At 35.1% G+C, this 25481-nt stretch overlaps 2 protein-coding genes and 1 pseudogene across 3 annotated transcripts in view; 2 read left to right on the top strand and 1 right to left on the bottom strand.

Annotated features, from left to right (window-relative positions):
- The window catches only part of LOC111326151 (replication protein A 70 kDa DNA-binding subunit), a 29068-nt gene extending 24096 nt beyond the window's left edge, over nucleotides 1–4972 (top strand). The window contains exons 12-23 of the mRNA XM_022930089.2: nucleotides 6–93; nucleotides 405–472; nucleotides 993–1064; nucleotides 1526–1601; nucleotides 1749–1830; nucleotides 1919–1989; nucleotides 2344–2402; nucleotides 3084–3146; nucleotides 3284–3397; nucleotides 3479–3586; nucleotides 3844–3933; nucleotides 4472–4972. Of these exons, the coding sequence (XP_022785824.2) occupies nucleotides 6–93; nucleotides 405–472; nucleotides 993–1064; nucleotides 1526–1601; nucleotides 1749–1830; nucleotides 1919–1989; nucleotides 2344–2402; nucleotides 3084–3146; nucleotides 3284–3397; nucleotides 3479–3586; nucleotides 3844–3933; nucleotides 4472–4576 (996 nt within the window). The 3' untranslated portion in view covers nucleotides 4577–4972. The remainder of the gene's footprint in view (nucleotides 1–5; nucleotides 94–404; nucleotides 473–992; nucleotides 1065–1525; nucleotides 1602–1748; nucleotides 1831–1918; nucleotides 1990–2343; nucleotides 2403–3083; nucleotides 3147–3283; nucleotides 3398–3478; nucleotides 3587–3843; nucleotides 3934–4471) is intronic.
- Nucleotides 4973–5505: 533 nt separating this feature from the next.
- LOC148718298 (uncharacterized) lies at nucleotides 5506–8321 on the bottom strand (annotated as a pseudogene). The gene is made up of 2 exons (XR_015994960.1): nucleotides 5698–8321; nucleotides 5506–5590 (listed from the first exon to the last, which is right to left on the bottom strand). The product of XR_015994960.1 is annotated as an uncharacterized LOC148718298 (transcript).
- A 116-nt stretch (nucleotides 8322–8437) lies between these two features.
- On the top strand, nucleotides 8438–24726 carry LOC111326098 (phosphatase and actin regulator 1). Its single transcript, XM_022930027.2, has 13 exons — nucleotides 8438–8787; nucleotides 11406–11483; nucleotides 12366–12599; nucleotides 13169–13262; nucleotides 14478–14623; nucleotides 15120–15215; nucleotides 19265–19322; nucleotides 20768–20823; nucleotides 22020–22081; nucleotides 22579–22676; nucleotides 23020–23059; nucleotides 23452–23528; nucleotides 24058–24726. The coding sequence occupies exons 1-13, from the start codon at nucleotides 8478–8480 to the stop codon at nucleotides 24071–24073; spliced, it is 1365 nt and encodes a 454-aa protein (XP_022785762.1). The 5' UTR covers nucleotides 8438–8477; the 3' UTR covers nucleotides 24074–24726.
- The last annotated feature ends 755 nt before the right edge of the window (nucleotides 24727–25481 follow it).

Genomic DNA, 25481 nt, shown 5'->3' with positions numbered 1-25481 from the left:
TTTAGTGTGATGATACTTGTGATCTACCAACCATGCAGTACAATTTTGTTGAAATTGGTGACTTGGGAAATATTGATGCAGATGCACTGGTTGGTGAGTCATTGTCTTTTATATATTCTTTAATTTGTTACCCATTAAGGCTGAAAGTATTATTGAAGTCATTCAACCACTCCATAGAAACTTTGTTCCTTGTTTCTCCTGGTGGGATTTGTCACCTTCCGTCCAAACTATTTTGTGGCAATAGATGACTCTTGAATCATACTCAGAGGTGAGGGAAGACAAAAGGAGTCGATATTAGTGTTTAGCTGGAAATAACAAAGCTTAGAATCTAAGTCTCATTTCAATTGAGGTCTTAATGTAATAGAGAACTGATTTTGCACTTACTGTAATATCGTTTTGCACAGATATATTAGGTATTGTGGTCAGTGCGGATGAGGTCACACAAATAACAACTAGAACAACTAACAGACAGGTTGGTGTCTGGAAAATGTTTGCCCTAAACAACAGTGTTGTGCTAAATCAGATGTGATATGAATGCAGGATGATTGAACCTCGGTTATTGTCAGCTTCTCAATGGCATCTGGTGTCTTTTTTATTTCCTTCTTATCTTTCCCCCCAAAATTTTGAGATGAATTCTCTTCACTGTCTCCTATTCATTTCTTATAATTTTAGCTCTTGAAATTTGTTACAAGATTGAACTATATCACTTACAAAATCATTGCATTTTCAAGAAGAAACTGCTTCTGCTTAAAAATGTATTGATTTTTTTTTTACAGAGGATAAAGGGGAAAAGGCTTGATCAAAGGGAACTTAGTGCAGAAAATATTTAGTTCATTTATAGAGAAGAATTGTTATGAGCTTAATGGCTCGAATTTTGATTTTAAGGATTTGCTTTAACTTAAATCACCTTTTTAAGGTTTGTGAGTTCCATCTTTTATTTTGAAACCTGAGAATTTTTGTCAGCTCTCTAATTCTATTTGAAATATTTGTAGGTTTCAAAGAGGGATATCACTCTATTAGACAGATCAGAGAAGAGTGTGAGAGCAACTCTTTGGGCAGAAGAGGTGATGACATAACAAGTCAATCATTATTCTTTTAAGTTGTTACAAACCGGATTTGGGAGTGCATCATACATAGTCATTAAACTGCTGATTATCATTGTTAAGATGTCTAAGGCAAAGTAGCTGTTACAGTAGTATATTGGGACAGCAGTCTCATATACATCTGGGAAGTTTGAGAGTGGTGAGAGAGTGGGGAATCAGAGGAGCTATGTATCTTGTGTGTGTTACATTAAATGTGTTGCTTTGAAACCTTGGTGGTGTCCCTGTGTGGAATAGAACTCTACAGTAACCTTGCTTTGACTTTTTTAGCATGGGGTCTACTTATTACTGTATTTTGATCCAACAAAAGGCCTATAGTTGAATGTCATCATTTAATTAATCTTATAAACTTTAAATTTATATCAACTTTTGGCATCAGGACAAAAACTTTGCTTGAAATTAATCTCACCATTATTGGTTAACAGGCTGAGACATTTGATGAGTTTGTTGGAAAGTTTCCTGTTCTCGCCCTAAAAGGGGCAAAAGTCTCAGACTTTGGAGGTATGTGAAATGGATGCTGAATAAGACAAGTCTAGGAGTGACAATTTATTTGGAAGAAGTTGTAATCATGAGCATGACCCCCTCCCCCCCCCCCCTGCAACTTCTGTGATTCTTTGAAGTCACTTCATCCATTTTTGCTTTTTGCAGGACGTTCTTTGTCAATCTTGGGTTCAACAAACATGAGGATCAATCCTATGGACCTACAGGAAGCTCATAGTTTGCGTGGATGGTAACTTTTCACTTTGTGTCCATATTTTAAAAACTTAATATGTAGGTTTAATTTGAACTGATATTTCTTTATTTGCATATTTTTAAAGGTACGAGAATGTTGGCAAAGATTCAAATATAGAGTCTCTCTCTGGGCTCAGATCTGATGGAGGAGGTTTGGGTTGGTATTACGTTTTTCTTTGTATTATTTATTTCATTTAATTTTGAGATTATATTTAGTCTTAAATAAATTAAGGAGACTGTGAGTCAGTTTGTTACAATAGAGTTAAATAGCAACAGAAGGTTTAGCCAGTCAGATAAAAGAGATCTTATGTCAGAGGTTCGGTAGCTTCACTCCCACTAGAAACTAAGGAGTTTCCCCTCAGGGGTTTAATTTCAGGGAGGTGTGATATTACAGCTAAACTAGTGCTACAGCTTGTACTATTGGACTTTGCATGATCACAAAACAAAGAATTATGAAATTATATTACTGTCCTCCAAACAATTAATAAACATTGTTGTTTTGTTCCCTCAGGTTCTGGTTACAAAACCTTCTTTCAGATGGACCATGAAAATCTTGGTATGGGTGACAAGGTAACGGAGTACTCAGACTGTTTATTTCATTTTTATTTTTTTTTGGATGATGATAAATTTATAAAACATTTACTCGCAGGAAAGACAAGAGGCTTCATTTCATTTAAAAAAAATGGTTGGGCTTATTCATTGTGGTAAACTACAATTAGTACGTATTATCATTTGTCCCACGATGTGGTCACTTATGATGTGGATTACAACGTTTCAACTGCATGCTATACTAGTCTTCAAAAGGCTTACAGATAATATCTTTTTGATGATGATTGAGACTATGAGTAATATTCTAGGGTGCATTGTGATAGGAGTATTCTGATAAAAATCACTATTTTGGTGACGACCTCTGACATTCCAACAACCTGACCAAATGTTAGCATCATACCTGCTGATCAATTACTGTTCGGGTAGCTGTTGTTTCTCAGACTTCCTTACCTAGGGACTTCCTTACCTAGGGACTTCCTTACCTGGGGACTTCCCTACCTAGGGACTTCCTTACCTAGGGACTTCCTTACCTAGGGACTTCCTTACCTAGGGACTTCCTTACCTGGGGACTTCCCTACCTACCTAGGGACTTCCTTACCTAGGGACTTCCTTACCTAGCGACTTCCTTACCTAGGGACTTCCTTACCTAGCCCATCTCGATTGATGTTTACTTCTTTCTTTGATTGTGTTTGACTACTGCAGGCGGACTATTTCACTTCTAAGGCCACAGTTTTGTTCATGAAGAAAGACAACTGTTTGTACAAGGTAACAAAATAATTACAACTTGTGATGTCTGTATAATGTGGTTCTAAGCAAAGGACAATTTTACTTTAAGAACTACCTTGATGAAGGAAAATTGTTAGCTGACATGTTCTGTGAAAGTTTCTGTCTTTCCTCTTTAGGCATGCCCTACTGCAGAATGCAACAAGAAAGTTATTGATGAGGGAGATGGTAATTATCGCTGTGAGAAGTGTAACAAGACCTACCCCAACTTCAAGTATCGTCTTTTGTTACTAGTAAGTTTTATTTGAAGACTTTACTGAGAATGCTTTTCTACAGTTCAGAGTTTTCTTTACATTGTTATTTTCCCCATTCAGACAAACTTGGCTGATTTCACTGGTAGCCACTGGGTTACCTGTTTCCAAGAAACAGCTGAGTTGCTTCTGAAAATAACTGCTGACGAACTGGGTCAGATGCGAGACTCGGTGAGTAAGACAAGGTGTTTTCCTCTTTTTTGTATGCAAACACGATTTTAGGACCTCCAATACGATTGGGTGAAGGCAGACTGCCTTGTTATATTCTTTAACTGGTCTCTATTTCATTTGAATTTGCCATTGATTTCTCAGTTTTAGATCTTGAACAATGCTACCTAGTGTAGATAGACATTTGTATTACATCTTAAATGTAAAAGCTATTTGTTTGTTCATTTATTTATTTCTTTATTTTTTTCGGTTCTTTGAAGGGGGATGAGCGTGCCTTTGATCACATTTTTCAAGAGGCAAACTTCAAGACGTACATTTTCAGGATTCGAGCAAAGATGGAGACGTACAATGTAAGAGTGTTCCTTACAATTTTTGGCATTAGACTGTTACCTGTTGGTTGTTGCTTTTCACCGTAATGTATTTGCACCTTACAAGTATAAGTGCTTGGTAGCTTTTTGGTGAATTTTAAAATAGGTCCATCTAAGAATCCATGTGGAATCCCATAAGGGGAGCTGGAATGGAAAGAATTAATTTACAGTTCGCTTACCGTCAGTTTGGGAAAAGATCGTTCTAAATCAAATACTTGCTATATATATATATATATATATATATATATTTTTATAAGTGTTGTGTCTTCACTCAAAAAAGCGACTCTAAGTTTTTTAGAAACGACCTTTAATACACAACGATTTAACTATAACTAACCAGCAACTTACAACACACGCGGTTAACAGCGAAAATGCTAATAAGTTCACAACAGTTCTGGGTTACGTAACTCCCGCGGGGTTTTTAAGCAAATTAAGATAACAATAAGTCCCTGGGCAATCCTTTGTTTCAAGGTTTCACAATCCAATCACAGCAACATGATCCTTTCCTAATATTTTACAGGATGAAACTAGGGTCAAATGCACGGCTGCAGGGGTGTCTCCATTGGATATTATGCAGGAAGGCAAACGAATGATAGCCGAGATCCAGAAACTGAGAATGCTTTGAGAGTACCCAACATTGTTAAAGGTTTAGCTAACCTTTTGTGAGTTGATGTTAGCTCATTGTGACATGCTATGTATAATAATTAGAAACTAAAACAGGGAGCTGGGCTTGAGAACTGAGGTCGTATTCATCTTTTTCAGCAAAGTAGGTTATTGTAAATGTTGTGTTGGTGTGAAAATCCAAAGTGTTTGAAACATGTTCTGACTCTTGTCTTCCATCCAGGAAAAAGATATGTAACTTAGTGGAAAAGGGGATAACTTTCTGCAAGAGTTATTAGTGTTTTCAATTGTTTTATAATTGCAATCCCCATTTTTCGTTGTTCAGGTGCTAACGAGATAAATCATTGTATTCACCGTCTGGTTCATTATTATTGCAATAAATGAAGTTCGTTCATTTTGATTTCGTCTGTTCTGTTACATCTTCCTACGTAACACTTCTCGTGTTCCATGGTTGCTCTGATCCCTGTCCCCATATATGTCACGGTACTTTGCCACTTTCTATCCCATCCTGTCTTAAAGTAGCTCCTCCCTAGATGGTAGAAAGTCGCTTCCTCGAGCAAACCAAAAATGGAACTAAATTCGTTTACAACAGGACCATCAATAAAGTTTCTCTTCCTGGGGAATTCGTCAGTCAGTGTTTTAAAATTAAATTCAACCGCCAATACAAAGTGGGTATAATTATTGGTACAAGATCGTAATAAATCGACTGAGCGTGAGGTGCAAGTATTAAACCTTCTAAAACTCATTAATAATTCGTAAGTTAGATAGCTATTAAAAAAAATGGCTGAATTCGTCACGTGCAGGAGTTTTGATACGCAATGAAAACACAGATGAAAACCACACGTGTTTTGGATCACATATCAAAACCACGCGTGGTTTTCATCTGTCTTCTCATTAGACATAAAGATCTATGAATCAAAACAAAACAAATCCAACACAAAAACAATACTCCAGTTTAATTAATCATTATAATCAATCAGCTACATTGTCGGCATCGAGACGACGGAAAATTGCAAATCTGCAATAAAATATAGGAAGATTAAAAAAGATAGATCTATATTCTAATAGTGGTATTCAATGAAAATGATATCTTGCAATGAACATAAATTTGATATCCTCTCTTACCTTTTATCCGAAGGATCGAAAGGATTTAAGGCTTTGCTTGCCACAGTTTCTTCTAATGCATTCGGATGCCACAGATAATTCCATAATGGGTTCTTGCTGGATACACCTTCCCTTCACTATTCACAACCTGGACAAAATTACTAAGCCAGTAGTTTAAAGCGTTGGCATCCATATCTGCCAAATCTGTACTCAACGACTGAACTTTGTACAAATCTCCATAATCTTTAAAAGCGCCACCAGAATCAAGTACAGGAACTTTCACTTTTCTATTTATCTGCTATTCGCGAAAAATTTTAATCGCTCATTTTGATTTGTAGGCAGTCGACTTAGGAATGCATCCTTACAGCAACTTTTATACTTCCCTAGTTTTTGGAGAACGAAAACGGCATACAGTGTTCGTTGTAAAACACTCTGCCATCTTTACTACCACATGACTTACAATGAACAACAACAAATTTTCCACATTGTGATTATTTTTAAAATAATTTGGATGTATCAACGAAGTTGAAATGGTAAATTGGCCACCGTAACGATTACAAAAGCTGACGTTTCGAGCGTTAGCCCTTCGCCATAATCTCATGGGAAATTAGAGCGCTGAAACAACACCCCCTAATTACTAAAGAAGTGTGGATAGTCATAGAAGCCATATCAAAAACTCGTGCTTCATGTTTGACCGGGGTCTCCAGACGCCTCGAAACAATAAAAGCACGAGGCCTTTGGCCTCGTGCTTTCATCTGTTTCTCGGTGTCTGGAAACCCCGGTCAAACACTCGCACTCGTTTTTGACGTATTACTTGGAAAATGGAATGCGACTGTCTTTGTTGTTTAGTTTATACCAAGGCAAGTCGTAAAAGGGAACGGGTTCAGCCTAAGGATAACTTGCACGAGTTGAATTACGGTCTCTTCGTCCAAGTCTTTTCTCGAAGCCAATAAATAACTCTTAGAAGGTTAAATAAGGCTATATAAAGAACTTGTTAGTGCGAGGTGTTACCATTTTGGTTCCGATAGCTTTAGTCACCGGTCCTCGTTTACGAATTCAACGTCGTGAATTACGATAGATACACACAGAGGATGCTCAGTTTTATTTCTTTATCGTGTTGGACTATGTTGTCGGTTGTGTCGGACATTTTAGTGATGTTACACTTAGTTGTCTATTACGCCTAACAGAGGCTCCACTCCACGACAACACTAATACTCCCATTTCTTTTGCGCGAAATAATTAAACGGTAAGTCTTTATTTTTGTCACTATCTAATAAAATATATTGCGTTACGACTTCATTTCAAATAATGTTGTAACTTTGACGAAAAGACTTGATATTGGACGAATGGACCTAAGACTTTAGACGAAAAGACTCTTGGGCGAAAAGACCGGATACCATTCCCGCCATCACCGGAAGTACGCAGATGGCGTTTACCTTTTACAGGCGTGGTATTACATACATACGTACATACATACTTTATTTATTCCAGAAGCAGACTATGTATACACTAAGAGGAAAGGGAAAATATGCTTCCAGAAAAGGAAGTTAAGAGGTTATCCCTATGTGAAAACTCCCTAAAAAATAAGTCTAAATGAAAATAAAATACTTAGTTATAATTAAATATTTAAGTACAATTTAGGCTGAGATTTAAAATGCTGAAGATTATCAGCTTCCACTATGTTTCTTGGTAATTCATTCCATAATTTAACAATCCTAATGAAAAACATATGTTTATAACAATTAAGTCTTGCTGGTTTGACGTAAAGTTTGTACTGATGATTTGCTCTCGTACATCTAGTTGTGACGAAATCAAAAAAGTTTCCAAAATCTAAATGGTAAAAACCAAAAACAATTTTTTAACACTCAACTAAAGATAGATAAGTTCTACGGTCGGAAAGAGTAGGCCATTTTAGCAATTTGCATCGGTCTTCGTAGGACATGTCTCCTTTGCGTTGATTTAAAGGAAGTCTTGAAGCTCTTCGCTGTATATTCTCAAGAGCATGGATGTCCTTGACGAGGTAAGGACACCAGACAGGTACCACATATTCCAAAATTGGCCGTACAAGAGATTTGTAGAGCATAGAAAAAATATTTGCATTAGCGGTGCCTATCGAGCGTGTAATAGAACCTAGGACTTTATTCGCTTTGTTCACAGTTATACCAATGTGGTTACTCCATGAGAGGTCCTTAGTTATTATAACACCGAGATCTTTAAATTTATCTACGTCTTTCAAGGGCTGTTCTAAGAAATAATTGGTTACTGACTTATCACGTGAATGTGTAATTCGCATAGATTCACATTTATCCGCGTTAAAACGTAGTTGCCATTTACAAGCCCATTCGCCAATGTTGGTAAGATCTTCCTGAAGACGCTGACAATCTGTGATCGGGTCAATTATCTCTCTATAGATCTTCGTATTGTCTGCATATAATTTGACTGTGGACGATACGCATTCCGTTATGTCATTAATATACAGTAAAAACAATAAAGGCCCAAGGATGGTCCCCTGTGGAGTGCCGGAGGTTACATACGATATATTTAGATAAGCTCGTCAATTTCCTCTCACAGGAGATGCCATTGGCTTCATATTGTTGTTAAGGTCAAAAATAGAAGTTCCAAATAATTATTGCTTGCAATGGCGGAAGTGTAATAAAATTTTCTGCCTCTGGGAGCAGCTCAGCCCCATCATGCATCAGCTGAGGTGGTGTGGAAAATACTGTCAGGCGTTACAATTTACTTCACCGCGTAGGGTTGGAACTGATACTAATACCATCAGTGAGAGGAGGACAACGTAAAATATGGAGGTTAGTGATGATGGCAGAACTTCGCCTTCTGGTAGTTTGGATGGTCCTCGAGAACGTTCAAACAGTGATCCAGGTCGTAGAGAGATGACCATAGTCATGAATGGCGGGAACACTGTGCCTACAAGACGACCACAGTTTTTAAACTCCACGGAAATGGATAGTTCTGTCGCAAGTGCAAACTCGACCCCAAGTACACCTCCTCCTGTGCGGCGAAGCAAATTGGCAGCAAGTATTGGAAGATTACTTCGACCGTGGAAATGGCGAAGGAGAAAGAAAAGTCAGAAGTTCATCACTACTTCACAAAGTAAGCAATCTTTAGATTTTTCCGATTGCATCCACTATCTGTTCAGTTTTTTTGAAGGTGTAGGTTGACGTTTCGCCTCTGGAAAACCGAGAACACACTTTAGCTATGTGCTCAATTCTCTTATGTTAATCTTAAACAGTTCGTTCCTCTCAATTGCATTAATTTCTCTTGTCATTAGTTTCCCCCTTAGTTCCGTCAGATTGACTTCTATTGTGAAGATTGAGCTTGAGAGGAATTACAACCTCACTACTCGTTTTTTGTACCTTCGATTATCAGGGTCGTTGAGTTTTATCTCTTCTGTTTTTTAACTGTACTGGTAGGTTCTTGGCAAATATTTGTGTTTGACATACAGTGCCACGCTTAATGCATTAGATTTTTTTCTAACTTTCTGCTCTCTCAAGAATTTATTCTCTAAACATTTTCGCGAACAAATGTAATCGTCCGTCGATCCGATTAAAACGAAAGGGTTAATTACAAATATAACTTTAGTTTCAAGATATCTGAGGAATCGAAAGTGTTAACTGTGCCGTACCTCGTTTGTTTTATTTAGGATATGACTTCAATTTCTTCTCGCTCAAATTTTTATTCGACATGCACAGCAATACGTTATGTTCTGGTTGTGCTTGATAATTGTTTGACTTTGGGTGAAAATTTTTCCAAATCAAATGTTACAAGTATCTTTCAACTCACTAAACACATTCCTTATGGCCGTGAGAAAAAAAGAACGTTCATTTAAAGCTAATAGTTTCCTGCTAATGGATGAGGTAAATTTCTAGTAACATCGACTGCCTTCTTGTTTTGATATTCGTCGACATATTCAATTTATTTGAACTTTTCCGCAAACAATGTTGATGCCAAAATATTTTTACTAATACTGTTATCATCGGAAGGTTGAATTGATATGGCTCAATTTGTGATCAATTATTTTGTATAATGCATATCAAACTGCCAAAGATTGTAATTACCTTTCACTTCCCTGAAAAAGGTCATCTATCAGGTTTATGGTGCTAAATGTTTTGTGAGCTCATCAAGTTAATAATGTTAAAAAAAAAAATTTCCTCTCCTCTTTTATGTTGTTTAGTTCACTGGCTTTTTATTCTGTAGAGATTTTAAATTTAATAAATGTTTTTATCTTAAATTCTGTTTTGTGGTCCCCAAGTGAATAAAAACATTGTAACTTTTTTGTAGTGCTGTATGGCGTTATTGTGGAGCACGGAATTCTAATAAGATAGAGATAGTTAATAAGCGAGTGCTTTGCCTAGTCCTCTGAGACAGATCAAGTTCGTATTCAGCTTTACTGAACAGGCTTGATATGGTATCACTAAAAGATAAAAGAGTCCAGGACATATTAACTATGGTTTACAAAGGCCTTCACAACATGGCTCCTGGGTATATTTCATCACTTCTCAAAGAGCACAGTCAAAGTGCATATGATTTAAGGGGTAAAAGGAAATTACAGATACCAGCAGTGAAGACCACAACTTTTGGACTTAACTCTTCCAGGTATCTTGCTGCCTCTGTGTGTAATAGCTTATCAGATGAATTAAGAATGTCAGACACTCTAGCCGCTTTTAAACGTGCTATTAGGAGTTATATATCTAGTGTGGATTAGTATATAATTATTAGCATTTTTATATGAGGTTTTATAAAAGTCTTTTGATTTTAAACTTATTGTCATTTGTTTTGTAGTTATATGTTCAGAGATACTAGCACATCTAGTGCTATTCATAAATCCGAAAGGAATTAAAGTTTATGTATGTATGTATGTATAACAATCTAATTTCTTCCTCCCGATTTAAAAACATAAGATAAGTTCAAGAACTGTTAAGATAGTGTTTCTGATTTCAGTATGAGTTTTGTCGGAATGATTACATCAGAAAAAGACTTGATGTATTAATTGTAACTGCAAATTGTGTGTTGCCAGAGAAATCATCTTGTCAAATAGTTCAATGTGCATATGTTGCTTCAATTATTATTCATAGCAATTTTATGATATTGTCTTTTGCTGTAGGAAGGTGATAAATTGGATAACAGCTACAATCTTTATGTGATCTTGAATGTATTCCTTGATATTTGGAAGCAGAAAAATTGTACTTCCTTTATTTGCCTTGACACTTTTTCACAAACACATTGATTTTTCAAAATTCCTAGGATCACTTGACTGCAGTGTTGCTTTACCAATGTTATATTACTATACAACATATATCCAGTATAACAAATCATTCTATTAATGTGTTTTCAAACTTATTACCTGTTTACTGGTGACTTTAAATACTAATAAAAGGTAAGATATGGCATCATCCCATCACTCTCTTTACATAAAAGCAGCCTGAAGGTATAGCTTTTCTTTAACAACAAATCATTCCAGACTGATGATAATGTGGTGTTATCATCTTGGTGTCTTGTCTGGTTTAACAATATGCATAAAACTGATAACAACAAGGAATTTAGATAAATTTTGATATGTGGAAAGGCAGAGAAGAATTAAATATCTCACCATTAACTTTAACTGTTTTGAATAACAGTTAAATTGTGTAAAGTAGATTATTCATACCATCCAAGTTATTGCCATACACTGTTTCATTTACTTGTGTGATATTTATTGATTGTCTTATCAGATCTTGAGAGAAAACTATCTGTACGCACTAACAGAGATGAGTTGATAAAGAAAGGAATCCTTCCTGTCACAACTGAAGGTGAACTTCATTTACTGTCATGACTACCTGGTTTTTATAAGAAACATCCAGGGATATATTGTGGGAATGAAAACTTATATATTAATGAGTTGTGGATGGATAATGATAGCTTTCGCTTTAATAAAAAATCAAAAGATAATTTTACTTAGAAAAAAACAGTTAAAGATGAAATAAACAATTTTTAATATAAGAGCAAAATCTAGTTTCTAGATGGGATTTGAACCCACGACCCTCCGTGATCTAGTCGGATGCTCTAACCACTGAGCTACAGGAGACTCTATGGTGAGCAAGGGTCAATTAGTGGGTATTGACTGGAACCACATCACGTGGCTACACAGCCAAGCATCAGCTAGCGCATAGAAGCTCACTAACACCATCACGCTGTCACATTAAAGCATCACATGCAGCCAACCAGCCCCCAAAGTGAGCATGTAAAGATGAAGTAAACAAAAAAACAGTTTGAGGGCTAAATTGGTGAAATCAGAGTACAGTACTGAGCCATGACCCCGCTATTAAGCAGTCAGTTTGTCAAAGTCCCAAATTTGACTAACAATGTCAGGTACTTAAGACTTCTTAAGTAACACATACAACAAACACACAAACAAAAACTAGTTACGAGCTAGAAATACAAATTAGCGAAAATAAGCAGGAAAATACAGTATGTATGAAAGGCGGTCAAGACATGAGTTATATCTTATCATTAAACCTGCAGTTGTGATTAGGAAACAGTTGAGCTCTTTCATTAGTCTATTCTAAGAACTGATCATAGTTAACCCAATTAGACTGCCCTCAGTTAGTTTTCTTAGGCTGTATACTATGTCTTCTTAAGTTATATACTATGTCTTCATAATCAGCAATTTATCAATTCAACATCATTTTCAGAGAAAGAAAATGAGAATGATTCAAGTGAAGTCCAGTGTAATGGTCCTTCATCAGAAAACAGGCTGCCCAATAAAAGTGATGAGAAATCCATAAGATCAGGTCAGCCAAGGAGTGCTTTGAGAACTCCACTAACACAGCGAGACAATCTACCCACTGGGAATCAAATCAAGAATGATTTTCAGGTTCAACAGTTGGATACATTGAGTATGATGGACCAACTAGCTCAAGAATTAGGTGAGATACAGTTATCATAACTACTGAATGCTGCTATAGAACAAGTTTAATCATGTTTATAAGGAGATAATGTACATAGTTCTAACTCACATCATACAAGTTGATTACAAACAGTTCAGCCTTTTGTAGAATGCTCTTATAATTCAATAAACATGATTAACCCATAATGTTCATCTTCCCCAGTGCTTGAGATTGTAGAATGTTGCATTCTTTTGGAACATGCTTTAATTGCTCTACAATTGCTTGTTTGTTGGTTAGTTTTTTTTTTTACTTTAAACGTGTTAACATGCTTTAGTTAACATTTGACTAATGAGTTGAAATTAAAGGGGTGGGATAGGTTGATGGGTGGCATGGTCCAAAAAAAAAAAAACAGAGAAGCAAAATGCACTGTTTACATTGTCTCTGAACACCAGCCCATTTGTGTGTAAAACTAACCTTGTCTGTACTGAAGAAATAACTGTGCTTCCTGTATACTCATTTGCTATAACTTGCATAACTGAGGACAGTATCACAGTGAGGTCGACAGTTTGCAGATTGATTGATTAATTACCTCTCTTGGATTGTAACAGCTCGTCGAAACACTGGGGACAGTTCAACGATTGAACAGACAGTCCTTCGAACTCAAAATAATAGACATTGTAGTTCAAGTGGCCAACAACCAAGGTATATATATTCTAGACTAGGGTAGTCAAACAAAGTCAGCACACTTTGAAGCCCCTGGAGACTTTAAATCCCTTTTGAATAATTAGGGCCACAAGGTCATGGACAGTATTTGCGAGTCTTGAAATACTTTGCCAATGCTGCGTCAAAATGAATGCTGGGGTTGGCGGAGCCTGTACCTGGTTGCTCAAGGGGCAGCATTATGTATCATAATTGTTTATTTTTGAGAACCATAAGAGGAATGCTATAACTTGATTTCCATTGAAAATAGGGCAAAGAAGAGAAAAAAAAAACAGGCTGTACTGTATATCACAGCTGTGATTGAAGCTGACAATGTAATAATGGCAAAGTGTTCTGATGTGAAATGTAAATAAAAGATTTGCTTCAAATTTACGCAGAGGATAACTTTGGTTATTGCAGCATTTTCTCCTTGGCCCATCACAGAGAGAAAGAATGTTGTAAACCTATACTTTTTTAACATTTGGGACACTTTTTGAGACTCTACAACAAAAACGATTCAGGCCACGTGAAACGAAATTTAACAGAAGGTGTAACAACCTATTATAAGCTATTGCACAAAATAAAAGGGTAGCATTAAAACTTTGTACCTTCTAGGATGTCTACAAACATTTTCACATTCCCACACAGGTTCATGATCACCTCCACTTATCATGGAAAGAAAAACAGTTTGCAAACAGACAAATTGAAAAGAATGAGCAAAGCTTTTTTGGTTCTGCACCTCTTAAAACAGCAACGGAGATTGGGGCTGGGTGAAACAACATGTTCCTTGCATGACCTGGCACGGGCGTGGCCAATCCCAGCATTCATTCTCACCCTGGTATTAGCAAAGTCACACATTATTAGCCATCTTAATGGTCAAAGATTTTTTATTCCTGCTGCCTTTGATTGATTGAAATAAAAACAAACAAACAAGATAACAAAACAAAAATTTACAAGGATTGAAGGATAATCATCTTCTCCAAGTGATACAAGAATCTTGTGAATTTAACTGGTACAGTGCTGAACCTTTGACTATCTGATCAGTGGAAAAGCTTCCGAGCCATTTTAGTGAATTGCAGGTCCTAGCCTTAGACCTGTTATTTTACAACAAAAAAGCTAAAACTCATTTCACTTTAATCACCAGGCTTAAAAAAGATTCTGTGTTGTTATCGTATGTCTAAATCATATACTTATAAATATTTAACTTATTTTGTGTAGATTTCTGGTTGTTCAAAGTGTTGGGAGAGAAACCAGTGATGAAGAAGAATGTTCACATGATGAAAGTTCGCAACATGGAAGTTTAGAAAGTGATGGAAGCTTTTCTGACTCAGAGGAAGAAGAGGAAAATCAAGGAATTGTGACAGGTATTGAATTTAATTGTGTTTAGCCTCATGTAGAATTTGTGTAGCACAGTTTGTTCTAAACACTTGTCAATAAGTTGCACCTCTGATTTCAAAGCTTAAGTTCAGTCGGTGAGTATGAGGTCCATCTTGTTGGATAGATTGGCACACAAACTGTGTAGGAATTGTAAATTTGTGACCCAAATAATTATATTGCCGAAGTGCAATTGTTTACAGGATTGCAATTTTTCTTAGCATGGCCACTAACAATCTGATCCCACAAAATGGTAGTGCTTTTTCACAAACAAACACCTTTTGTATGATAAAATGTTTATTCCATCCAAATTAGTAATAGTATCACAGGTCTGTTATTAGGTAAGGAATTATTTTATTTGCATTTGTGTACAATCATTGTTTCATTAATTATCCTCATCTCAGTAAAGTGGTACTTAGGCCTATTAAATTGAAAATTCGTATTTAGTAGGTAGCTCAGAAGGGTGAAATGCTTTCTCTTTATTAGGCTTAGCCTCTAAGCTTAAAAGGAAGGATAGTTTGGCTCAAAAACTAAAAACACGACCAAGTCAAGGTGAACTTGAAGCCAGAAACATTCTTCCAAGTAAGTGGAAAATTAATTATTTATTTTTTGTGGCATACCAAAGATAATACTGTGAGGTAAAAAGAAACTCATTCAAATACTGGAAAATTATAGACGAACGATCGATGTTTCAGCCATATCACTTTCCAGTATCTGAATTATTTTCTTTTTATCATATTCTCAACTGGATGACTGATACAATTCATAGCCATGATACTGTGAGGGTTTGTCATGTGTCCAAGAAATATTCTGTGGAAGTTTGTGAATATTTCTGTTCTTTACTAGAAAGCTTTATTAGTAAATTAATCAAAGAATTGTGTAATCTTTTACAAAGAGCAAAACGTTAGCAATAATACCCAATGTTAAGAAATTTAGTTTATTCGAATCAAAAGTGTGAATCAAGGGTATGAGGTCAATAATATTAATAAATCTATAAATCAGTCTGATTTATGAAAATTGTACGTCTATATATTACATGATCTGGATTTGGTTTTATCCTCTGTGTATTGCTGCCACAAAGTTAAGTGTTGTTTCTTCACTAAATGACTTGTAAGGAATTTTAGATGGAGTATCATAAGACAAGAAGAATGAGAACCTTCCACATGTTTTAATGTAAAACTTGAAATCTAAATATCATGATGTGACTTACAGCTGCAGTATGCAAATGTTTCAAATTACTATGGTTAGTTCAAAATGAATTTAATTAGTGAAAATACAGGTAGCATTTTAGTTTTATTTAATACTTTGAGATCAATAAAACATTGGTGGGAAACTGAAAGAAGGCCAAGAGAATCAGAAATACACTAATGGCCTACTGACATTTCACTAGTATTGTGGCTGGGACTGTCAAATATCAACTGTGTATAACAGTGGTTGTCCCTTTTTTTTCCTTTTCCCTAAAGAGGGGAGAGATTTGCATGCATGATATCATTGCATGATATCCAATCAAACTGCACATTGCATAATATATGTCTAAGTTTGTGACAACCATATGTAGTTTAGAAGATAACAATAAATAATTGCTTTACAGTTTTGGATATAACTTTTTACTTATATCTTCAATGTATAAGCTGTACAAGCCCAGGTTTAGAATTTAAACAAGCAGTAATGAGAAGCTGAAATTCCTTGAAAGATTCACTATGTTCTACCTGAGAATGAAACTAGGAATAAAAGCATCACAGAACATAATTTATAGGGTATTTTAGAGATAGAAATGAGTTCCTTTTGTTTAATCTTTTTTAATCTTCGGTGACTCAATAAGCCCTGCAGGGGTTGGTAACATTTTTTGTAACAGCTTTACTCATAGGCCAAAGTTAATTTATGTTATTATTTCATTTTTTCCTGCAAGGAACATCAACTAAGCTTTGGTAATGTGGCTTTTATTTGTGGCATACATTTTTCAAATCCTCATAGGAAATGACTAGCTATTGGTATTCAGAGCACAGCATGTTTAACTTTGCTTCATTATTTGTTTAATGAATGAATAACATAACTTATATTTTAAATAAGTTTAAATTTGATCTCTATAAACCACAGGTAGGAAGATTTTGAGACAAATTGCAGGTGTGATCAGAAATGTTGAACTGGAAGTAGTCATGTTGAAGTTGTGTTGCAGATTTGAATTAATGTTTTAGATTCTACATGCGTTTTGTCTTACTTTGAGACTTAATTATTCTCAAAACACCTGTCTTATCACTGATCAATAGCCATTAGCCAGCCTTCCAATTACATGAAAGCCATTCTTTGTTACACCTGGTGTGAAAACAAGAAGAAAAAAATAGATCGGACTGCTTTTCTTGTCTGTCAGAAATAAGCCATAATTTTGACATGATAGTCAACACTTGAACTCTTTTAATGAGGAATCCTACAGAATGCAAAATGCTATTTATTCGGCAAATTGTCACTTTAGTTGGACAAACTCAGTCTGGAATGCTGGATTTAAGTAAGCTGGTTGTAAATATCCTCTAAGTTTATCACAAGAATTTGTATTGCTGATGGTATAATCATTTTAAAACAGTGATCGAAACATGGCTCCTGTTGATTAATGACAGTCTTTTGGAGAATTTCTTTTTGTTGATATAATGTGTGAGCAATATTATAATTGTCATATTTATTGTACTTAATTCTGTGATCCCATTTATCATGGTGTACTTACTGAAAGAGCTAGAAAATGGAGTTTGAATCTGATACAGTGGCTTTCCAACTTTCTGTCATAGTCGTAAACACAACATTTGTTAAAGCTGCAGTAAATGGTTCTAGTGTAGATTGTTGTTGGTTGTGAATTACTGTAAAAGCCCACAGGTTAGCCACACCCTGAATTTAGCAGCTCAAATTTTGGAAAAAAAGTTTTCGATAGAAATCAAAAGAAATCCAAAGTTGGGTATTGAGATGTCTTCTTCAACCACTGTTTATTGTAAGTAAACTCATCATTAACATTGCAATGGAAAATACTTCAAAGTGTTACCCACAATTTTAGCACTTAGAAATAATGAACATCATTTCTACCAACTTTGACATATGGTTGGTCTTTTTCTGGTATTTATCGACAGGAATTTCTTCATTCAACACAATTTTTCCTTAGATTTTTGCCTTACAACAAGAACATGGGCAGAACATTCAAAGCTTAGTAAACAAGGCATTAGATCAGCCAGGAAAATGGACATTCACAACACCTTTTTCAAATGTTCCGGCAGATGAGCCACACCCCCACTTTCTAGCAACGATTTTTGGAAAAAAGTGTGGCTTATCCACAAGCTTTTACAGTAGTTCCTTGCCATGCTACAGGGAGTCACTTGCTCCAACATTTAAGACTTAGTTATAATGTAATCTGTGAGGTGAGGTATGTTAAAGTGCCTATGAAGTAAAAATTTTTTTGCATAATTTTGTAGCTTATTATATCCTTATTAAGGAATGACAAAAGAAATATCAAGAAAAGAAATTTAAATTGGCTTTTTGGTGGCTCAAAGTCCCTAAATTGGACGTTATCAGTGTCTCCGGAAACTGGGAACGAGTTTGGCTCTGATGACGTAGTTGGTGGTTCTGGTGCTTTGTTTAAGCTTTTGTTTGTGGTCTTCAGAACCACCAACTACGTCACTTCCTTTGTAAGATGAGATTTGACCGTGCTCAAAATGGACCCATTTCAGATTGCAAAATCCAAACTTTGAGGTTCAAAAAATAATACAAGAAAGTTCTTTTGGTCGGTCAAAATCGCGTAGCTGTGTTCATCAAGACATAAGCAAACAAACAGGGCAAAAAAATTTTTTACTTTATAGGCACTTTAACAATGAGTTTATCTCAAAGTGCTCAGGAATTTAACTGTGATCCATAATTTGCAACCTTTTGATTTAGGAAAGGTTGCTGTTAATTTATCTTTTTTAAGGTGAAAAAAGTAAACTCTCTATTCTGCAGTGGCTTAACCAATTCTGTTATATATTTCTGTAATAATTGCATGATTGAGTATCAATATTCACAGTCATATTTTTGTTTTTCAATTTTGAAAAACCTGTGGTGGGTTTTTAATTCTATACATCACAATTTGATCATGAAAAATTTTTCAAAACAAAAAAAAGGGTTTTAATTGGTATGAAAAATTACAAGAGGAGCACATAATTCCTGAATTGGTCACATGGCATTGAACTTGTTGGTTGTGTCTTGGCCTAGGGTACAGATCTTGTAATACACTGTACATGCATATGCTCTTGATGCAATTTCACCATTGTTCATGATGATATCTTGAAACTCATCGTCTAAAAGCTGAAGACACCAACTATCTCTTTTCTATTTTTGTTGATTTTAAACAAGAAAGAAGGAAATTCCGTTTACTGATAAGTGGTATTTGCCTGTCATTACAACTGGCTTTCTTCCCTAGCTGGCCACAGAATTCTTAATTATATTCCAATTAAAGCAATAGTGGTCTAATATGATTTTTTTGTTGTTGTTGTTGCTAGAGGGTCTTGCAAACACTCTTATGGTTATTTCTATATTTAAGGAGCCCTTGCTATCTTGTTGTTTCATGGGTCACTTTATGTCATTTTAATGATGATTCATCATTATACCAAATTTTCTCCCAGCAAAAACAGAAGAAGAAAAACTAGAGAGGAAAAATGAAGTTGGAACTAAACTTATAAGGTGAGTCCAATGGTCTCTTTCATGTTATCATGGAACAAAATCCTCTACTTTTAGTAACAATTATCATTAGTGTTCTGTGCTTAATTTTGTAGCTTGTAATTTAGTTAATCAAAAGTTGCTCTTGTTATTAAGTACTATCAATTAACATACTGATAGTGAAATGTCTGACATGTGTTTAATTCACAATTTGTCAGGTGGTCTTTAAAAAGTTAAACTTACGATGTTGTGTTCATTAAACTGTTGGTCCAAATTTCTCTTGTAACTTGAGAACAGATTCCTTTACATACTCGATTAAGGGTAATTATTTTGAACAGGTGTTAAGTGACACAGCATTTGATTGGTCTATACACCTTGCCACCTGCAGAATAAATCAGACAAGCACTGAAGAGACTTAAAGAAAATAACCTTTCTTCCTCCAATGAAATTGCCCTTAATATGATTTAAAGAATTTTGAAGAGAGAGACAGTGTATTTTTCTGTTTATGTTTAGATTACTGTAATAAGAGTCAGGCACAGGGTGCATGCGAGCTCTGTAGAAATGATTAATAAACACCTTCCTTCTGTATTTCAGTATTTAATTGTTAATTATAAGTGATAAATAATGACAGGTGTTCTATCTACTTAAAAACCAGCCCAATGTGATATTATGAGAACAAAAATAAAATACAAGGTCTACCTTGAAAGTGACTGTTGAAGAGTTCAGGAAGGAACATCTTTGGAGGGAGACAATTATGATCGATATATTTCTGTGACATTGTGGGGTGATGCAACATGTAGCAAAATCCATTATGTCACACATTGTGCTAGGAACAGTGTATTATTTAGAATGTTTTGTAGAACAGACATTCATCCTCCTTCATAATGGTGCAAATGATAACAGTAGCATGTTTTGTGACTTGTTGTGGAATCTAGAAGTAGCTCTCTACTTTTTTCTTTCAAGATGTCTTAAATTTTTGTAAGTTTGCAGTATACCTCTCTGTCACACAGATATTACTCAGCTGTATTTGTACTGTGTTTTATACAAGTGCATGACTTTTCTTGGAAAGTCATCCATAATTTAACTGGAAATATTTTTCTTGTGTAAAAATGTAGATGTATCAGTTGTCTACATGTTTAGGAATTGAAGCAACAGACTTAGTATGAGTTTGTGTTTTAAATGTTTGAAACAGGACTCCTTTATGTAGTAATCAAAGCTGACAAGTATGTTTTGAAAAGCATGTATGAGCAGAATGTTCCAAAGTTTTGTGAACTTTTTCTGAGTTCTCAAAAAATCAAGCATGTATACCACCTTTGTAACCTCCACTGTAGGTTTTTTTGCGCCGATATGACTGTTATTTGAGATTTTTCAAGACTAAACCTACAAATGGATTTATTTTGTTCCTCATTTTTGTTGATTAGCATCTACTTACCCTCTGTAATTTTACTCTTTTTCTTCTATCCTTGCAGACGGCTTAGCACACGACCTACTGCACAAGAACTTAGGGAAAGGAATATATTAAAATGTGAGTAACATTGTCTATAGGTAGTGGAATACTACATTTTATTAGTTGCAATGGTTTTTTCAAAGAATGCAAAATGAAAGGAGTGAGGAAAATGACCTGCATGGCAGAAATTTATTTTATCTCCATTTTCAATATAAAGAAGGCTAAAACAGTGCACTTTCTCTTCCTCATTCTAATTAAGTGATCATATAACAATCATATTCAACCAAGACCTATCCAGGAAGGTAGTGTTACCAAATTGGTCCAACCTGAAATCTCAAGTAACTCAACTGTATTGAGATTCCTTCAACCTCATAGTTTGTGCAATACATATACCAAAATAAGAATTCCTCAATTTAAAATGTTTTGCTTTGTTTCAAACCAGTCATATTTGGCATATTAAGTTTAAGACATAATCTTTTCCTTAAAGTGCACCTAAACCCCAAAATTTTTCGGAGTATTTCTGTGCAAAAAATTTTTAATTTGCTCAAATCTTTAATTTTCTGTGCCCAGTCAAAATACGGGAAATCGGCCGCCATCTTGCCCCACGACTGAGCTTAAAGAGGAATGGCTCTAGCGGGTAATGTGACGTCAAATTGAGAACATGAAAGTCTGCATTTCACACATTTTCACTTGTTTGGGAAGGTTGTTGTCGATATTGTCTGAAATATGCTGACTAGGCGTGTTGTATGAGGAATGTATGAAGCGCGATACCCTCTTGCAAATTTCGCATGTTGTTAATCCTTCTACAACACTCTTGGTCGGTGTATTTTCGGAAAATTTCGACTACAACCTTCCCAAACATGTGAAAATGTGTGAAATTCAGACTTTCGTGTTCTCGATTTGACGTCACATTACCCACTAGAGCCATTCCTCTTTAAACTCGGTTGTGGGACATGATGGCAGCCGATTTTCTGTATTTTGACTAGGCACAGAAAATTGAAGAGTTGAGCAAATAAAAAAAATTTTGCTCAGAAATACTACAAAACATACGTTTATTTCATTATGTGAAAAAAAAATTTTGGGGTTTAGGCGCACTTTAAATGAAAGTGATGTAAAAGTCCTATTATGATTATCATAGTAATTAGGTATCTTCATATATTATGCTGTTAATAATTGTTAACAGCAAAAACTTGCAACATATTTCCAAATTTATCAGCTTTCTATATGGCTGGTCAATCTAGAACTCTTAATCATATTTTCACCCAACATCACAGCATCCTCAGAGGAAGAGGCTAAAGAAGAAAAAGAGGAAAAGAAAAGAGTTTTAACCAGAAAGGTTTGGTTAATTTGATTCTAAAGAAGATTTTAGAAAGTGCAGCAAGTAGGCCTAACCTTGCAAAGGAACATGTTATGATTTGTTTGATAAAAATTACTTAAAAAAAGAAGTACCAGAGGAAAAAAATTGTTTTCTTTTGACTTCTGGTAAATTAAATCAAGCTTGTGACTTGTGGGTTTATGAGACATTGAAAGGTTGAGAACTCTAACTTGTACAGTTATTTTATTTTGGTCAGTGACACAAGTCTGGTCATGGGTGCCTCACAAATAGTCTCTGCAAAAGCTTATTTTATGCAATGAAATGTGTTAACTAATGAAAACCCATAAGGTTTTTTATATTAGTTCTTCATTTGAAGCTAAATTTCAAAGTAAATCTCCACATCAGAAGGTTGAGGTGAACACAAATAATTGTAGGGCCAAAATAGTTCTAAAATAGCTAACATAAATTTTCTTGCAGGTACAGAGTTAATTTAAACTTGGTTTATGTGTGTATTGCAGCTAAGTAGAAGGCCTACAGTGCAAGAGTTAAGAGCAAAGAAGATTCTTAAATTTAACGATTATGTTGAATGTGTTGATGTCCATGACTACGATAGAAGGTAAAAACATATCTCTTAATAATTTTGACATTCCTTGTCAAGTATTGATTTCTTTGTGTACTGGGTAACAGTTAAAAACAGTAAATGGTTGCTCCTGTAAGCAGACATGCTCAAGAAACTAAGAAAAAAATATGCGTACGAATACGTTTTCCTTTACTCTGCAGTTGATGCCATCTTAATTGCAAGGAAATTTAATTCATTGACTGATTAAGTTAAAAGAACTTAGCTCAATGATTGCTTTAAAAGGGAAGAAAACTACAAATGTATGTAAGTTGGTAATGTGATTTGATGTTAAGGCATATTGATGAACTTCAGTGTTCTGTTTTGTTTTTGTTATTTATAGAGCTGACAAGCCCTGGACAAGATTGACCCCTGAAGACAAGGTAAGTTGATGCTTTTTTCACAACAAACCACAACTTTGTTACCTCATTTTATTAACTTATTTTGGGAAGAAAATGATACCAAAATAATATGATGGGAGGACAGGGATAGGTAAAAGGCTTCCCAAAATAACTCAATAGACAGGGATAGGTAAAGGTTTCCCCATAATAACTCAAAAAGTAATCTGGCTTAGTAACAAAAGGCTTTTGTTAACCATCCTCCTCCTTTAGATTTACTGCTGGCAACCTTTTTTGGCTACTTAGGTGTCAAAGAGCCAGTAAGGAATTTTTTTAAATTTCTGACATTGATGTAGCTTCTAAGAAATAACCAGGGACATAAGTTAGATGACATGCATAGCAGAGTGAAGATATTTTCTTGCTTCTTTTATTTGTAGGCTGCAATTCGCAAAGAGCTCAATGAGTTTAAGAGTAAAGAAATGGAGGTGCATGAAGATAGTAGACAGTACACTAGGTAAGTCTTGTTTCATTACTGGTAAGCCATTGATTTAGTGATAGTGATCACAATAACGATATTAATGAGAGAAAATAATAAAAAACCATGTACCTTGTTTAGAGCATATTCGACTGTGAATGAATCATAAACATTTTGTGAGCAACAGGCCATGTTTAACTTTTGACTGAAGTGATGCTGTGTCTTGTATCAAGTTATCCACAGCTACAGTTTCAGTTAAGCAAGCAAAAAGAAGAAAAATAACCAATCACAGTTCTTACTGAGCTCTTCAGAGAGTCCTTGAAAAAATCAGACAGTATGGCTGATGCATTGGTCAGACCTGGGTATGATTCTGACCTAGGCAGAATTAGTAACTCTATTGAAACTCTGTTGGGTTGATTACCTTCTTTGATCATAACATTACCCAGTCACTTTGATCACAGCTGTAAGTTAACATGTTGTTCAAAGTGTATTGCTTGCATTCAGAGGACCAATAGTCAACTAGGGAGCATGACTTGTTTAACCAGTTAATTTTGAAATTGTTTTTTAGGTTCCATCGTCCCTAGACTTCTACAGGCACCCAGAGGATTTTAACTTTACATCTATTTTTTTTGTTGTTGGATCGAATTATTAAAAGGACTGCTTATTAAATATACTGTAATGTACAGCTCACACAACTGCTGTAAATATTATTAATTATATATGAATTTTTGTATAGAATTTATAGCTTTTTTAAGTGTTTGTTATAATAGATGTTGCAAGGGAATGAGTATCCTCTCAATTATAAAAAAGCAAAGGCCATTTCTTTGCAACTAGGGCTTCAAAGAAGTAAAATTCAAAAGCCGAGAGTTCTTGCCGGCATGGCTAGTGAACTATCATTCAGGTAAAATCAAAATTTATGCAAGTTGTCTGTGACACTTGTTTGATAAAGCTATTGACATTCATTATTTGAATGGTCGTAAATGGAGCATTTCCTTTTTTACTTTTAACAAAGGTGTACTGTTAACTGTTTTTTTTGTGACTGACTGGCATGAGATTTGGTTCATATTCTTATGATGGCCATAGTTACCACCTGACTGTACAAATTTAAAACATTAAGGTGATTATTATTATATTATTTTAATATTAATGCTAGAATACTTGAGGGTTCAATTACTGAAAATAAAAGCAATGGCTGTCTGTGACGTGCTTTGATTTCAGACTAAGTTGCTTTAATCAACTTGCTGCTTTTTATTCATTGCTCCAACAATTTTTGTGTAGGAAAGCAGTAAAATAAAACAATGGAGTTATATTCATGGGTATAAATATGTTTTGGGCCTGACTCAGTGACATGTTAGTGGTGAGGGTTAAAATAACTCTGAGAAGGGCTCAAACCTCATTTATGCACAAGAACTTAAACTTTATTCTATTGTTATACTTTTGAGGGCATTGAGAAAATAAAAACCTGGAAAAACTACCATTAATAAAAATGGTCTTTAACAATCACATGAGTTTGAGATACTTTTCAACCCGCAAAATGTGCCGTAATGCCTCTGACAAAGTGATTTTTAACAAGGAAACCGAGTATTTTTCATGTCGGTAAATGTTTCCCAAAGCAATTGGCACCAATGCAGCTTTAGTATCAAACTGGTCAATGACAAATTAGCCAATATTATAAGTGCATCTCTCCCCTACCGAGAACAGAACAAGTTGCTTATGGTCATTAATGGGAATTGCAACAAGCAGTTAATCTCATGGAGCAGAGCATATATTTTATAATTTTTTCACTGTTGGCCATCTTGACTATTTTGAAAGCTTTTTGCAACTTGAACTTGTTTTGGGGAATTTATAACCATCAATATTTATTTAAATAAATATTTACCACTTTGTTTCTTAGGGTTCATTGTTCTGTATGGTTTTTTCAGCATGACCATCTTTTGAATAATGAAGTCCAAGCTTCTCAATTTTTTAATCTTTGATTACTTAGAACATAAT

This window comes from Stylophora pistillata, chromosome 13, assembly GCF_964205215.1.
Source record: "Stylophora pistillata chromosome 13, jaStyPist1.2, whole genome shotgun sequence".
Lineage (NCBI taxonomy): Eukaryota > Metazoa > Cnidaria > Anthozoa > Scleractinia > Pocilloporidae > Stylophora > Stylophora pistillata.
Note: the sequence above shows the minus strand (reverse complement) of the source record. Positions and strands in the feature narration are given on the sequence as shown.

What these genes read in the sequence shown, in the direction of transcription:
- LOC111326098 (XM_022930027.2), top strand. Translation starts at nt 8,478, where the DNA reads ATGGAGGTTAGTGATGATGGCAGAACTTCGCCTTCTGGTAGTTTGGAT. An exon ending in GTTCATCACTACTTCACAAA is followed by an intron (nt 8,788 to 11,405) that starts GTAAGCAATCTT and finishes TTGTCTTATCAG; the next exon opens with ATCTTGAGAGAAAACTATCT. An exon ending in AGCCAGAAACATTCTTCCAA is followed by an intron (nt 15,216 to 19,264) that starts GTAAGTGGAAAA and finishes ATTTTCTCCCAG; the next exon opens with CAAAAACAGAAGAAGAAAAA.